The sequence below is a fragment of the Bubalus kerabau genome, chromosome 4, assembly GCF_029407905.1.
Source record: "Bubalus kerabau isolate K-KA32 ecotype Philippines breed swamp buffalo chromosome 4, PCC_UOA_SB_1v2, whole genome shotgun sequence".
Lineage (NCBI taxonomy): Eukaryota > Metazoa > Chordata > Mammalia > Artiodactyla > Bovidae > Bubalus > Bubalus kerabau.
In genome coordinates, this window is record NC_073627.1 from 163,836,680 (window position 1) to 163,853,043 (window position 16,364).

A 16,364-nucleotide genomic window follows, 5' to 3' on the forward strand; every position below is an offset into this window, starting at 1 on the left:
TGTTTTGGTTATACAGAGTTCCGGATTCCCAATGGAAAAGACTTGAGGCACTGACGTGCATCTCTGCCCTGAGGGCAGGGAAGGTAAAGGTTGTCAACTTTAGGTATCTCCTCACATGGAGAGAGTCGCCACCCAGACCCCATCAGAATGGTAGAGTAAATAAGTCAAATCAAACGTGAATGATCAGGGACCACTTTGTAAGACTCAATGATAAGTTATTTTAAGTTTGAGAAGATTCCAAAGAGGGAAAGTTGAACCTTTTTGCTGAGATGTTAATTGAGCAACTGTTCGTGGAATTTGCTAATCGTGACACAGAATGCAAACCCAAATTTGTTGTCCAGACACATGCCTCTGGTGACAAATGCAGGTGGTGATTTTATTCTATTTTAGGTTGATCCAAGAAAAGGCCGAGGGGATTGAGAGCAGGGTGGGCAAGAGGAGCCCAAGTAACCTTCGTCGTTTTAAAACCTTGAATTCCCTCAACCTGAATCCCGCCTCCTCGCATGCCAGCTCCTTCCCGCCCAGCAGAGGGCGCTCCAAGCCCCGAAGGAGGCGGCGCAGGCTGGCGCGGAAAGTAGACAAGCTGGACATCAAGACTCTGGTATGTGCCTGTGCTTCTCTCCGAGCACACTGTTTTTCTTTTGTTTGTTTGTTTTTTCTCTTTTCACCCAGAAGAAAATCAGGTACATTTGCTACACTCAGAGGTCTAAGATTTTTAAAACTGCCTAGGCTTTCATCGGGCTTCCCTAGTGGCTCAGACAGTAAAGCATCTGTCTGCAATGCAGGAGACCCGGGTATGATCCCTGGGTTGGGAAGATCCCCTGGAGAAGGAAATGGCAGCCCACTCCAGTATCCTTGCCTGGAAAATCCCATGGACCGCAGAGCCTGGTAGGCCACTGTCCATGGGGTCGCCAAGAGTCGGACACAACTGAGCGAGATCATTCCATAATCGCACAGCGACAAATTAGTCTTGATATTTGGACCACCAGCTTAGCACGTCATCATGAACTCAGCCAGAGCCTGCCTCTGTAACGTTGGGCCTGGCCTGTGCTGGGACAACAGCAGCTGCAGGGAAGTTGCTGTTCTCAGGGAGCAGACTGCTTCGTGAGAGTAACCGTAGGCAGCTCTCACGGAGTGTGGAAACCGGGCAGCACATTTCCCACTGGGGATGCCTGGCTGCAGGGTGCAGGGCGTGCGGCGGGAACCAAACCAGGAATCTAAACTGGTCTGCTTGCTGATGGGCCTGGCCGTGCGCTCAGGCCAGCTCTGCGTGTGAAACCAGGTTAAAAGCCCGGTGCCCCAGGGCCCCAGGGAAGAGGTCAGGCTTCTTCACTCTTCCGAGTCTGAAAACGGGATGACGACCTAGGGCTTTTGGTGACAGAGTGTGCGGCTCTGAAGCACGTGTCCCAGCTTTCTTCCCTGCTTGCTTAGGTTTTGTGCATTGCTGTTTACCCATGAAATCAGGTTCACAACACTCTGCTTTGTCACTGCACTTGTATTGTCCCTTTTTTGGTGTTCCACCCACTTCATGTTAGCTGCATTGTTAGTCAGCATATCATTAAATTAAGTGTGAATCATTGTAGCGGCATGTGAAGTGGTAACTAGTCCATTGTGTGGTCTTTGGAGACACTGTTTTTCTAATTTGCATCATTGGCTAATTAGTTGATATTTAAAATTCTTTGACGATTTCTCTGTGGTTTCATGCTTGATTTCCTTCCGAGTATTTGTAAAAGAACAGTTGTGTATATTTTGTCCTGTTGTTGGAGTTCTCTGACGGTGCGTCTGCTTTCATCATTGGTTTTGATTTCCTGGCTCATCCTGTTGTCTGCTTAGTGGTTGTCAATTCAGAGCGCAGCTTCCCACCACTGCCCCCCCTCGCCCCCGAGGCTGTAGTTCACCCATCCATCTCCCCTTCCCCGTCCTCCCACCTGTTCAGGTCATAGCAGTGCTGTGGGTGCACTTAGTCGGGTTTGTGCTTTGTCTTCATGTCTCATTAAATGGTGTTTTTCCCCCAGAGCAGTAAGTTTGAATTAGCCTATCACTATGCAGTTACAAGCATAATGTAGATGGATCCTCAACTACATATCATGTGTAATTCATAAATGAGATTATCCTTACCTATAGAAATGATCTTCTTAAGTGTAGAATTAATGGACTTTTGACACAATATCCTTTCTATGTTGGTGCTTGTATTTAAGACTATAAATCTCATCAGCTTTTGCACAGTTAATGTCTCTACTAGACTCTTTAAAAAACTATCTTCTATGGTGAATAAAATGTAAAGACTGCACCTGCTATTATGCTAGCTTCCATTCTTACATATTTTCACAGGGAACCTGCTTTAATACATTTATTTTGAGAAATTTTAAATCAAATTCTAGGTAAGCATTTTACATTAATATCCAATAGGTGGTTAGATTTGTTCAGTGTTAAAATAGGTATTATGGTAACTTCCTCATCAGTTAAATCACTATTTTAAAGTATAACATCTTTTTTATTAAGAGAAACTAACATATAGAGAAGTTTGGCTGAGAAGAGACAACTGTTAAGGCCCTTTATTGTAGAGAATGCTGTGCTTTAATAAATCATGATGTTGTAATAGAATTGTATCTTCCTGAGTAATAATTTATAGTGTTTAGTAAATCTTGAATAGCTTATTTAATTTCTGTGGTCAAAAAAAATGTTCCGTTTCCAGTTACACGTTCTCTAAATCGTCATCTCACTTCTATGTTTGCCATCATTTTTGCTATACTGTGTTTGTCTATGCTGATTCTTGAAGTTTTAGCTTCAAAGTCACAATAAATCTGGTTTCTCTTCCTTTCTTTGCATGCATCTATCAGCCTAGTGATTTAAGGAAGCATTGTTGAAAGGTAAACTATTTAGTAATTTAGCATGCCTTTGTTTCTCTGTGAAGTATTAGAGAGTCCTTATCATTTTATGTGAATGAACACTGTGTGGTTATGTACTGGTGAAAAATTGACATTTTAATGGAAGTAATGAAACTCACCCACCACTTAAAATATGTTGATGGTTCTGTTGGAAATAGGTCATTCGTTGGGACGATTGTAACAGTTTGCCTATATCCCACTTGTTTGCCTTCTAATCATCTCATGCTTATTTATAGTAGATATAGTATTATTTATTACTTTTAAAATTTTCTTTACTTATTTTTTTAGCTATGCTGCACAGCTTATGGGATCTTAGTTCCCCAACCAGGGATCAGACCGGTGTCCCGGCAGTGAAAATGCCAAGTCCTAATGTCTGGACTACCATGGAATCTCCGCTTAGAGTTTTTTTTAAAACAAATGACTGACTCAGAGCCATAGATGTTAGATTTGGAGGAAGCCAATTTAATGATGGTGGGTAGCAGTGTGCAGGAGACTCTGTGCGCCAGGCACCGTGTCAAATGCTTTCCGAGTCTGTCATGTAATCCCGCAGACACCCAGGTGAGGTCCAGGCTGCTGTTATCCCCATTCAGCAGACATGGACACTGAGGCTTCGAGAGGCCGGGCACCGTGCCCAGGCTCGCACACCCAGTAGCAACTGTATAAGTGAGACCTGTCTGGACCCCGAAGGGGTTAATCTGTTCCCCACACTGTTGCCACCACTGTCTTTCCTGTCTTCAGACCCAGGACCAGCAGAAAAGCTGGGAGTCCAGGCGAGATCATTTTTTTAATTAGTTTATTTTTTAATTGAAGGGTAATTGCTTTACAGAACTTTGTTCTTTTCTGTCAAACCTCAACATGAACCATCCATAGGTACAGATACATCCCTTCCCTTTTGAACCTCCCTCCCATCTCCCTCCCCATCCCACCCCTCTAGGTTGAAACCAATCAGTTCTTAGTGAAGACCTAGGACGGAGGAGCCTGGTAGGCTGCAGTCCATGGGGTCGCTACGAGCCGGACACGACTGAGCGATTTCACTTTCACTTTTCACTTTCATGCATTGCAGAAGGAAATGGCAACCCACTCCAGTGTTCTTGCCTGGAGAATCCCAGGGACGGGGGAGCCTGGTGGGCTGCCGTCTATGGGGTCACACAGAGTCGAACACGACTGAAGTGACTTAGCAGCAGCAGTTTACTTTATGTAAACCGCAGTGAGCAAATTATACTCAAACTGCAAGCACTTCAGTGTGTAGCCCCCAGTCTGTATGTTACTGAGAAATACAAGCCAGACACATGGTGCTCGCATGGAGGGGTTAGGTACCTTTTCTGTACTTCACTTGCTGTCATGGGTTCAGTAACCTGCATCATCACTAAACATGATCTTGGGTGGTGGTACAAGCTGTTTCCTTTTCTCCTTCAAACAGAAAGGTCTGGACGGCTTTGCTGAGAGGTTTCTTACTCTTGCTAGTAGTGCTCCTGAGCAGCATCTGGCGATGAACACAGTCCTTTCATCAGGGCAGTTCATGCCATGCAGGGTTCACAGTGCTGGCGTGGCTCCGCTGTCCTGCCTGTCGGGGCCATCTGGTCGCTGGATGCAAAGGAGGGCGGAGCCTGGCTGCAGGGAGGCTCCTGGCCAGGATCTCTGCACTCAGTAGGGTGCTCTCGCTGCCCCATGGCCCTGCTTCTCTTGAACAAGACAGTCCTTTAAGATGGCATTAAGCTAGAACAACACATTTTTTTGTACTTGGCGGATAGCATCGCTAATATGTTTTCAAATAAGTTTCTGGTTATAATGTAAAGCCTGTGTGATTGCCTTTTTTGACACAGTCTATCGTTAGCCAGTTTTACACTTACCTCACTCCCTCAGCTGCCACCTATACCAGAAGAGGTACAAGATGACAAGACCGCCATCAAATGTGAAGCCTCGACCCCCGCCTTGCTGCGGTTCCTTCGGCTAGACCGGCTGGACAGGGGGTCACAGCACAGAGCCAGCTACGAGGACATCAGGGACGCCCGCAAGTAAGGGGCCTGTGCGCCTCGTCGTTAGTCTCAGGAGCCCTGCGCCTCTTGTCTTCAAAGAGTTGCAAGGATGATTGTAAAGGAATCCCACTGGATTCGGTGCCTGTGTTTAGTGGTGAACTTCAGGTGCCGGGGTAGAAGAGTTCAGTGACCTCAGTGATTTTAAAAAACATCCGTCTCTATGTGTTGACTCCTGTGGGAGATTTCTTCCTGCTCTTGCTAGAGGTCTGCCCAGTCTGGGACGCGTTCCTGATGGTTATGGCTCCGTGCCTCTCGGATTTGTTCTTGAGGGTCCCTCCCTTTTTCTCAGGGGTCTCCTCTCAGGAGACTGTCTGTCACCTCCTGTGACTGACCCTGTCCTCATTCAGACCCCCACCTGCTGAGCTCCCGTCGTGAGCCAGGCAGCACTCGATGGAGGGCACATGTGGTCACCTGACCTGCAGCCCTGCGCACGGTGACCGTCACTCTCCTGCCACGGCCGGGGATGGTCACCCTGTGAGAGGCGGGGGGAACTGCCCAGAGCAGGGGAGCTCGCCTTCTCTGGGAGGGTCGTCACCTGCCAAGCAACGACCCTGAGGGAGGGTTGGAGGGCCCTCTGCACCAGCTCGTCTGGAGTGAAGCCCTCCTCAGGGGAGAGCTCCAGGCAGAGAATCTCAGCTTCCCAGGGCCGTTGTTTGTGGCCGGAAGCCTGCATTGCTCGTGTGGAGTGTGGTTGGGGAAGCAGACTCCACTGTCTGCTGTGAGGTTGAGGCACGGGTGTTGCTGGGTGGCCAGTTCTATCAGTAGGTCTTGTGGAGGGGTGTGTGTTTGCACAAGGGCACCGGTTAAAGGTTGTTTTCTCTCCCCAAAGCTCGACAGGCTCTCAAGACAGCCCTGGGGGCAACCCCAGCAGCAGCCAGGACTCGCTGCAGAAAGCCCCAAAGAAGAAGGGCATCAAGTCCTCCATCGGTCGTTTGTTTGGCAAGAAGGAGAAGGGCCGGCCTGGACACCCCGGCAAGGAGGCGCTAGGACCAGGTGGGTGCCTCACCGTTCAGAGGGAGGAGGGTCTGCATGCATGTCTCTTCTGTGTCTCCCCCACTGTCCCCATGAGGCTCCTGTCACTCACGCTGGGTGTCCTCCTGGGAGGAGCAGAGGAGGCGTCTGTCTTCTTTAGGGTCCGAGATGATTGGATCAGTTGATGAATGGATGTGTGGATGGATGGAAGAATTAAGAGTTAAAGGATGGGTGGATTAGTGAGTGGATGGATGGATGAACAGATGGCTAGCCAGATGGGTGGATGAACAGAGCATGGAATGAATATTGCAGATGTTTATACTGCAGTGCTAGAAACATACTCTACAAAATGGATTGAGTAGGAGCTGGGCAATGAGTGTTTCCTGCAGAACAGTGACAAGTGTTTGGAAACGGTCTAAGGGCTCATCAGTGAGGGGTGAGGTAAAATCTGTGGACACCCCACAAGGAACAGCACCCTCTTCTTCCTGCCACTTTCCCCATCCCCAGGAGCTCATCATGGGTTCTGCCCATGCCCCCTACTCCATCCCACAGCCACACAGGTCCTCCTGGCATCTCCTCATCACACAGTGTTATCAGGCCCCCATCTCACTCGGCTTCATCTCCTGAAGGACAGGGTATGTTCCTGCCTCTTCAGCCAGAGATTTGTTGAGTGTCTTGTTTGTGCTGGGTGTGGGATGTATAGGGGTAAGTAAAACAGATATGGTCTGGAGCACAGTTAAGTGAGAAGAGAGAAAAAGCAGATTATTAAATGCTCTCCTTATTATTAATAAATATGACGCTGAGATGGATGGTGCATTGATTATATACCAGATGCTGTGTGTGCCCCTTACCAAACAGGTGCTGCCACCTCCCTATTTACAGAGGAGGAGACAGTGATGGTCATGCGGTTAGGGAGTGGTGAGGGCAGGTTCACACCCATGCAGTGTGACCATGCACTTTGCCGAGCCCCAGCCACCTCTCTGGTGGATGCAACAGGAATGAGATGGTTCTATGGCATCACTGATTCGATGGACATGAGTTTGAGCAAACTCCAGGAGATAGTAAATTACAGGAAAGCCTGGAGTGCTGCAGTCCGCGGAGTGGCAAAGAGTCGGACACAACTGAGCGACTGAACTAAAACCTGAGTGTGTGCTGAACTGCTTCAGTCGTGTCTGACTCTCTGTGACCCCAGGGACTGTAGCCCACTAGCTCCTCTGTCTATGGGATTCTCCAGGCAAGAAGACGAGTGGGTTGCCATGCCCTCCTCCAGGGGAATCAAACCCCATCTCTTGTTATCTCTTGCAGTGGCAGGCAGGATCTTTACCGCTAGAACCACCTGGAAAGCCCCAGTGAACGCTGACAACTAGGAAATGCAGAAAATAAGGGCTGCTCCTAAGTTAGAAGAGCAGCAAGCACAGATTGTAAAGAGGAAAACACACGATGACCGACAACAGTGCTGACAGAAACAAGCAGGGATGCGTTCACCCACATCAAGAAAATGCGCCCTTTGGAAGAGGAGCCCTTGGAGGACAGTTGGAACCGGAATGGAACCGGAATGAAAACCGAGGCCATGGTCAGCAGAGCCCACTCACACGGCCCGAGTGAGCTTTCTGCGTCCCCAGAGCTGCTGGTGGTAACATCTGGGTGCTGAGGCCGGGCAACGTCCCCGAGTGAGCTAAGGCATCCCTGCTCTCCTTCCAGTGCTGCTGCGGGGCCCTCTGTGGGCGGCCACCCTCATCCCCTGCTCTGCCACCCGCTGGGGCCCGACTGTTCCCCTGGGATCCTTTCAGCCCTTGAGCTTGTGTGTTCCCAGCCCTCTGCCACACCAGACCGGGACTCAACTCAGGACTTGGGCTTGAGATATCGAGGAGACCGTGAATCTGGAAGGACACAGCCCTGGGGCCCTCGAGTGACCACGTGAGAGAGCTGGAGAGCAAAGCCCCCTCGGGGAGGAAGCAGAGCTTTGAAACGTGCCCACACCCACCGCTGCTTCCGGCACAAGTGCCACTTCTTTGCCTCTCCTTGGCCTGAAACAGACCCCAGCTGCTACTGTTGTTCCGCAGGTGATTCCTAAAGATGCACCTCCTGCAAGAGCTATCGTCCTGCTGCTCTGGGGCTGCCTAAGTGTGCTCAGGAGTGTCAGACAAGTGGGGCTGCCACGCCTGATGCTGGGGAAGGGCCTGATGCTGGGGGAGTGCCTGATGCTGGACTAGGGCCTGATATTGGGGGAGGGCCTGTTGCTGGACTAGGGTCTGGTGCTGGGGGAAGGTCTGATGCTGGACTAGGGCCTGATGCTGGAGGAGGGCCTGATGGCGGACTAGGGTCTGATGGTTGGGGAAGGTCTGGAGCTGGACTAAGGCCTGATGCTGGGGGAGGGTGTGATGCTGGAGGAGGTCCTGATGCTGGGGGAGGCCCTGATGCTGGGGGAGGCCCTGATGCTGGAGGAGGACCTGATGCTGGAGGAGGGCCCTGATGCTGGGGCAGGAACATCTGATGCTGGACTAGGGTCTGATGCTGGGGGAGGTCCTGATCCTGGACTAGGGCCTGATGCTGGGGGCAAACGTCTGATGCTGGTGGGAGGTGTGATGATGGTGTGCAGCCTGCTCCCAGATGTACGCAGAGTTGATTATAAATATGAGAAATCTTTTTTTCATACTTTCCTGACCGCCTTGCTATGTTCTTTTTTTCTGAAGCATAATTGCTGTGCAATATCAATTTGATTTCTGCCATACATCAACATGAATTAGCCATAGGTGTACATATATCCCCTCCCTCTTGAATCTCCCTCCCACCTCCCTTTGCTACATTCTTGTTTCTATGGATATATGAATAATAAAGACTGTTGACTAAAATAACATAAAAAGCTCCCACACACAAGCATGCACACGCACACTCCCTAGTGCATCATTCGGGTCCGCGTCAGGGTTGCCCTCGGCCACCCCGCCCTGGGATCCACGGTGAGCCTTGACACCTGCACTTTGTTCCCACCCTCGGCCCGCTGCCCACGCCTCAGCAGCAGAGGGGCCCTGTCCCCACAGATGCTGAAGTGATGAAGCCTCTTGTCTCCGGAGCCAAGGGTACGAACACCTAGTCGGTCGTCCTTTGGGGACACCTATACTTCCGCCTTCTAGCCTTTCCATTGTATCCATCCGTTTCTCTTAACAGAATGTCCGTGTGATGACACGGGCTCCCATTACCAGCTCTGGTCTGTTCTCAGACCAGAGATTACAGAGATTACTGTTACAGCTTACCCTCGGCACTCTCTATTGGCAGCGGGAAATTTTGCTCCAGTACTTTATTGAAGCAGTGAGTGCAGTGAAGTCGCTCAGTCGTGTCCGACTCTTTGCCACCCCGTGGACTGTAGCCCGCCAGGCTCCTCTGTCCATGGGATTCTCCAGACAAGAATGCTGGAGTGGGTTGCCATTTCCTTCTTTAGGGGATCTTCCCAACCCAGGGATCGAACACGGGTCTCCGGCATTGCAGGCAGACGCTTCATCCTCTGAGCCACCAGGGAAGCTCTGACTTTATTGAAAGAAAGCAATAAATAATACTGTGATAAAAATAGTTCAAAAGTAGACTGGACATACTTTGTCACATATTCAGGAAGATCACAAAAGATTAATAGAAAAACAGAATGGTAACAATGAATTGTACAAGGAAATTAAAGGCAGAACCCACATGTAGAGAGACATGCTGTCTCTGTCTACCGAGATATCAGCTGCATAAGGCAGCATCATCTGAACGCATCTCTTACTAGCTTCTTTAATGTGCTGCCGAAAAAGTAAAAGTTACCTTTGCTACTTAAACTATCCAAAATGGCTATGTCATCAAAATCTAAAAATGTACCCCTAGGTCCATTCTTTAAACATGTTTACAAACAGATGTAAAAAGATGATTTACGTAAGAAAAATAAGGCCTTTGTCAGAGCTGCACTCTGCTGTCTGTCTGTCTGGGATGTGGCGCCCTCAGTGTTCAGCTCGATGGCTCCGCAGCGGGTGCAGGGCACCGCGGTTGGTCCTCGAAGAGTCTCACTGGAGGCGAGGGATCCAGGTCCACAGAGACTAGGTTACAGGAGAGATTTTCATAGTCTTCTTCTAGTCATCCTTTCAGCCCAAATTTCATTAGAAGCTCACATTTAACACCCAGTACTTTTAAATCGCTTCACACTGCAGACAAAAAGCATGTCTTCCTAGAAAAAAAAGTACAGTTTAAGTCAGTCGTTAAAATACAACAATTGGTTGAAATTAAGTTCGCTCATTTCAGAGTGATTGTTGGACAGCTTGGTTACATTCTGGAAGGATAATGCACACCGCGTCATGATGATTTTACAATCGCAGTAAAACCTTCTCTCATGGTTTAACATTTAAAAATTAAACAAGAATAATTACAATAAATGCATCATTTACAAAAGCCCTATATTTGTTCATAGGATTTATACAGACAAGCATTACAGTACATTCATTTGAAAGACTAAAATCAGGTATCAGAACATGAACTGATCTGAAAGGAGATTCATAGCCCGGATATACAAGAAAAAGTAAGTATATAAATGAAGTCATAAGTTTACATAAATATAAGAAACATTAAATTTTAAAATATTTTCTCTGTGGTATTCATGAATTTTTCACTAATTAAAAACTCTGTAATAAAATATCTTAGGGTCCATATAACAAGTATTCACAGATTAAAGATTGCATTGAGTTCAAAATGTAGTCTTTGTCGTATTCTGGACGCTGTATAATCGCCTGCAGAATTAGTGCAGGTAAACTGGAAACAAACAGACGAGTCAGTCCAGGGACGGCGGCTGGTGCCGGAGCCCCTGCCCCTTCAGACACCCCACCCCCACCCCATTCTGGGCTTCAGCTGCTTTGAGAATCCAGAGAAACACGAAGGACCAAGCAGATCAAGGAGAGAACTCTGTGGCTGACTTTATTCTGACATATAGCTAAAAGCTGCTGGTAAAAAAACTTAAAACTCAATTCAGCTTTCCAGCTGAGCCGTGAACAGGACAGAGCAGACAGCCTCGTGCTCTCAGAGTGGCTGGAGCAGGGCTGGGCTCCCGGGCTGGACCCACCAGAGGACCACCCAGAGCAGCACCTGCAAGGGACGGTGGCCCCTCAGCGGCAGCCGACCCCCAAATACTGGTGCACTTCAGTGTTAAACACTGGCCTCCGGACGGAGAGGCCCAGGGCAGGGCAGCCTCGTGAACCCTGATGCTCTGGGCCCTGTTCCCTCTGAGAACGTGCACGCAGGGCGTGGCCAGCAGCACTGCCGCTGTGGGAGGGACACCCGTGTGCATGGACGCGAGGGAGACTCGGGCCGTGCTCTGACTACTCCGGCGGCAGCCAGGTGCCAAGGTCATGTTCTCTGCTGCTGAGGGCTCTCCCGGGCTGACCTCCGGAGACCCGCTGACCCTCCAGTCCTAGGGTGTCGCCTCCATGCCCTTGCGGGACCAGGCCAGCCTGTACTCACCCCGAAACTCAGCAGGAGTAAGTCCTGACTGTAGCAGAATCCAGCCTCTGCGTTCCCGCCACGCTTCCTGGTCCCAAGAGTGCGGGAGGAAGCGTGCAAACACAGACTGCGGGTAGTCGTGGAACGTCACATGGGGCACAAGGACACTCACACTCACACCCGCAGCAGCGCCCACTCCTACTGAGGGTCTGGGGAAACTTTTAGAGGGTGGATGAGGCGGAGAGAGTGAGCCTGGGGGCTGTCACGTGGGGGTCCCTGCCACCTGGGGGGGCGGGGTGGTCACACTAGAGCAGCACCGGCACATTCGATGACAGAAACGCCGTCATGGGGACAGCTACTCCACGTGACCAGCTAGCTGCCAGTCTCTCCTGAGACCTCCAGATTCACAGAGCTCCAGATTCACATATTCGACACAGTCTATTGTTACCCAGTTTTACACTTACCTCATTCCCTCAGCTGCCAGCTTTACGGGAAGAGGTACGAGATGACAAGACCACCATCAAATGTGAAACCTCGACCCCCACCTCTCTGCGGTCCCTTCGGCTGGACCGGCTGCAGACGGGGTGCTGTGCACGGCCAGCCACGGGGACCTGAGGGACGCCCGCAAGTAAGGAGCCTGTGCGCCTCGTCGTCAGTTTCAGGAGCCCTGTGCCTCTTGAAAGTGATGGTAGGATAATTTTAAAGGAATCCCAGTGGATTTGGTGCCTGTGTCTAGGGGTGTGTGTGTGCGTGTGTGTGTTTTCTGGTAGGCAGGTTTCTCTGGATCTGGTGTTAAGGTGGATGTCTAACTCTGTGTGTGTGTGCGCACATGCACAAGTGGGTTGTTCTTTGCTCTGTTGCTACACGTGGCAAACTCTAGGAGGTTCTGGTGGCTTCATAGGGAACAATTCAAAGTACTAAGATTTTCTGACCACAGAGGATAATCTTAGTTCTGTCAGTCAACCAGAGACAACATTGACTCAGGGAAAATGCCTTATCTATAAAACGTGAAAAAATGTTTTAGTATTCCAGAAAAAAAATCACTTGAATATAGTTTAACATTTTTGGCATTATAGATGTGAGAATCAGTTTGTTTCTCAAAACTATTTTCTTTCTATTAAGCCCAATTTGTCTCAAAGTTATTCTTTTAATTGCTAAATGTACACAGCCAACGCATCCACTTTCAGAGCATTTTTGAGGGTTGGTGAATCTCAGATTTTCACGTTGTGTGGAAACTCGCAGGGAGAGCACTGCGGGCTCACCAGGTGCTGGACACGCTCCGTGAGGAAGGGAGGCCGAGGGACCGTCCGCATCCCTGTTGGTCATCGCAGTGTCCCGGGCGTGCGGGGACTCCCCTCAGGCATCACGTACCTCCTGCTCCAAATGCTGTCTTTCCTCTTCCCCTTGGTGGACACTGTCACGCGCCAGCTCCAGGGGAAGCCGAGTCAGCAGGTGTGCTGAGCTGTGTGTGTCCTGAAGCCTCCCCGTGGGGCTCGTCCCCAGCTCCAGGCTCTGAGCTGAGCAGCGCTGCAGGAGTGGGGCATGGTGTTGGTGAAGGGGAGCCCAGCGAACCCTCGAAGGAGGTGCTGGGCTGTGTGGACGGTCAGTCTCTGAAAACAAGGCCACACCTGTTGTCTGGGTGGTGCCATGTGTGTAGCATTTGATGGGAAGAAGCTCACACAGCCATCTTGTTAGGAAAGACAGCTTGACCGTGGTGCTCATGTCCTGCTTTAAAGTGCCCGTTGTCATCCACAGATGGTGTGGCTTTCTCTCGGGCGTGTCTGTTCCCCATAGAATTCACGGTATTTCCGAATGTCTTTCTCCTGTGACTCTAACTTTAAGGCAAGGAAGCATGCCACGTCAGTTGACTGCTAAGCAAGTGTTTTGACGAATTGTACTTGGGGTCTCAAATTTGACCCTCGAGGGGGCAGAGGAGGTCTGAGCTAAGTAGCCCCGCAGGGTGGCCCGAGCAGGGTCATCACAGCGTTCCACAGAGCAGGTAGCCCCCCAGGCTCGTCTCTGAAGCTGTCTCTGTAAAGCTAGGTTTCAGCTGAGAGTGAGCCGGTGACAGCAGAGTGATGCAATATCCTATAGCCGAGGAAGGAAATAAACCCCAGCAGAAGCCAAGCGAGTCTTCCATTTGCTTCTGGATGGTGGTTGTGGTTGGGATGCAAACTCCAGGCACGTGATACATGCCTTGTTCCCCTGGGATATGGGAATTTAAAAAGTTTGCCTTTTTTAAAAACTCTCCCTGAGCTATTAAGGGGCTTCCCTGGTAGCTCAGACGGTAAAGCATCTGCCTTCACCGATGTGGCAAACCTGGGTTTGATCCCTGGGAGATCCAAGATCCCCTGGAGAAGGAAATGGTAACTAACCCACTCTAGTACTCTTGCCTGGAAAATTCCATGGGTGGAGGAGCCTGCTAGGCTACAGTCCATGGGGTTGCAAAAAGTTGGGCAGGACTGAGTGAATTCACTTTCACTTTCACTTCTTGAGCTATTAAGATACCTGTTGTGTTTTCTGGTATAATTATTCCTAGAAAACAGAATATTTACTATTCTAGGAAACTTAAGGTTGACTTAAAGGAACAGTTACTTGAAATTTGATGTGAACCATTTCGAGCTTTAACCATACATAGACTTCACAATCTTAAGTAAAGTCTAATGCCATTTGAGTGTATTGAAAAGCCACTGTGTATCTTTAGGGAATTCCCTAGCAGTCCAATAGCTAGGACTCTGCACTTCCACTGCATGGGGCCTGGGGTTTGATCCCTGGTTGGAGAACTAGGGTCCCACAAGCCACACAGGGGCCTAGTCAAAAAAGAATGACCAGTATCTTAATTTAGCACATAGCTAATTAGCTGAACAGCAGTGTAGGATAGAAACAGCCCCCATCCACCCCTCTCCTTGCTTGCTGTGTTAGAGTGTTCTGTGTTGAAAGTCTGCGCTGCTCTTTGTGTGTCTGGTGTGAAATGCTGTGCATCCCTGAAGCTCTCTCAGGGACAGGTTCCTCTGCTCAGACCCCGGTGTGGTTTCTTCTTCTATGTATCTGTCCTCCCTGTTTAGAAAGGGAAGAGTGGATGTTTTTCCTTGACTACCCTCCTCCCTTGGATGTGCAGACTTCTGAATCCTTTAAGGTTGGCAATAACTCTTTCATCGGGAAGGATGTGATTCTATAAGGAATTGCGGGGACTCATTCAGCATTTCATGACTCAGGGTTCTTTGTAATATGTCTGAACTCTCATTAAGTAGATGGCTTAGAAGATTAAAGGAAAATGATGAGATGCATACTATTTCACTTTTGCAAATTTATAAAGAGAATAAATACTTAGGTTAACTTGTTTTATACCCGTGTGTAGTAGTGATTCTTGAATTTTGAATGTTTCGTTACTTGTAGGCATGAGTTGCTGGAGGAAGCCTGGAGACAAGGCGTGCCTTCGCACAGTGGGACGGGCCAACTGTTGTGGTCTGGCTGGAGGTGTGTATGCGCCCCCCCACCCCCACCCGCACCCGCACCCCCGTCCTGGGCCCCGTGTGTCAGTCCCTCCACGGCCATGCATAACCTCTTGCCTCCTGTCTCCCGTCCCAGTTCTGAGTCGGGATGCCAGCCTGGTACGTGGCTGCTTGCGAGCCAACGTGAAGAGCGGCGTCATCGTGCCTCCCCTTTTGGACACGGAGATCCAGCGTGAGATCGGCATCAGCAACCCGCTGCACCTGCTGAAGCTGCGGCTGGCGATCCAGGAGATCATGTCCCTGACCGGCCCCTCCGCCCCTCCCACGTCCAGAACGGTGCACCTCCCTCCTTCCGTAGGGAGAGTTCGCGCCCCGTTTGTGTCGCTTCCGCGGTTCTCTATACAGATGTCCACTGTTCCAGCTTAAATAAGGTTCTAGCATTCAAAACCATGACAGCTTTTCATTTGCAGCAGTTGTGTTGTTAAAAGATAGATGATTGAATACTTCAGACAGATCATCTTTGTAACAGATGGGCTGCAGCGGCAGTGTAATAGAGAAACGGGAGCTTTTGAAAACATGAAAAAGGGACTTCTGCAAACGTGAAAATTGTAAAAAAAAAAAAAAAAGGAAGTTTTTGAAAATGTATTAAAATAAATGTAAATATAAATGTCAAGAAAGTGAAAGAGAAAAGGCTTAGCCCCCAGGCTGCATTGTTTTTCCCTCATTTGACTTGTCAGGCCTGTCCTCTTCAGCAGATTCCTTTTCAGGAGCTGTAGACCCTGGGCTCTCAGGGTTTAAGAGTCCGTACATCCGCCAGGTCACACCAAGTCCTATCGTGCTCATCCAAGTTTCCTCCACGTGGGAAGACCTTGAAAGTCCTGTAAGAGGGTCCTCCTAGTTGGAAAAATGAAAACGAATCTGGTGGAAACGTGGATTGTTGCCAGGAGATCAGGGCCGGCCAGCTCCTCATTTCTCGAGTGCAGACTCAGGACACAGCTCAGTCCCCACGCTTGGTGTGTCCACTCTGGAGAGGAACCCTGGTGAGGAGACGTGACCTCCCAGAGGTACCTGCCCTGAGGAGCAGGTGGAGCCTGACTCAGGCTCACGGTTATTTTACACAAAAAGCGTGAAGGCTTTCTCGTCCGTTTGTCTTCCTTGTTTCTAAGTGTGAGCGTGAGGGTGGTCAATCACCCCGCGCTGATGCGCTTGTTCCTAGAGTATCTGCTCTGCTCTCTGTGCCCGAGGCTTCACCAGAGCCACCTTTTTAGAAATGAAGGTGCTGAGGGTTCCCCGGAGGTTTTATTAAAGTATCTCAGTAAAGGGAGCTTCTTATGAGTTGAGTTTAACAGGTGGTGAACTCAAGCAGCACCCCCGTGAGGATGGGGTTGGGGGTGGGGCATGCGAAGAATCCTGATGAGCTCCTGGGGATGGGGAAGGTGGCAGGAAGGAGGGGGAGGGCTGTTCCTTGTGGGGTATCCACAGATTGTACCTCCCCGCTCACTGATGAGCACTTAGGCCGTTTCCAAACACTTGTCACTGTTCTGGGGAAAACAATTATTGCCCAG

The 16,364-nt window shown here is 49.6% G+C and overlaps 1 protein-coding gene across 1 annotated transcript in view; it reads left to right on the forward strand.

Moving 5' to 3' along the window:
* The window catches only part of LOC129651051 (liprin-alpha-1-like), a 30,156-nt gene extending 14,931 nt beyond the window's left edge, over positions 1-15,225 (forward strand). The window contains 9 exon segments of the mRNA XM_055579777.1: positions 391-601; positions 2,841-2,870; positions 4,752-4,903; positions 5,754-5,947; positions 10,415-10,433; positions 14,744-14,781; positions 14,784-14,824; positions 14,936-14,972; positions 14,975-15,225. Of these exon segments, the coding sequence (XP_055435752.1) occupies positions 391-601; positions 2,841-2,870; positions 4,752-4,903; positions 5,754-5,947; positions 10,415-10,433; positions 14,744-14,781; positions 14,784-14,824; positions 14,936-14,972; positions 14,975-15,225 (973 nt within the window).
* The last annotated feature ends 1,139 nt before the right edge of the window (positions 15,226-16,364 follow it).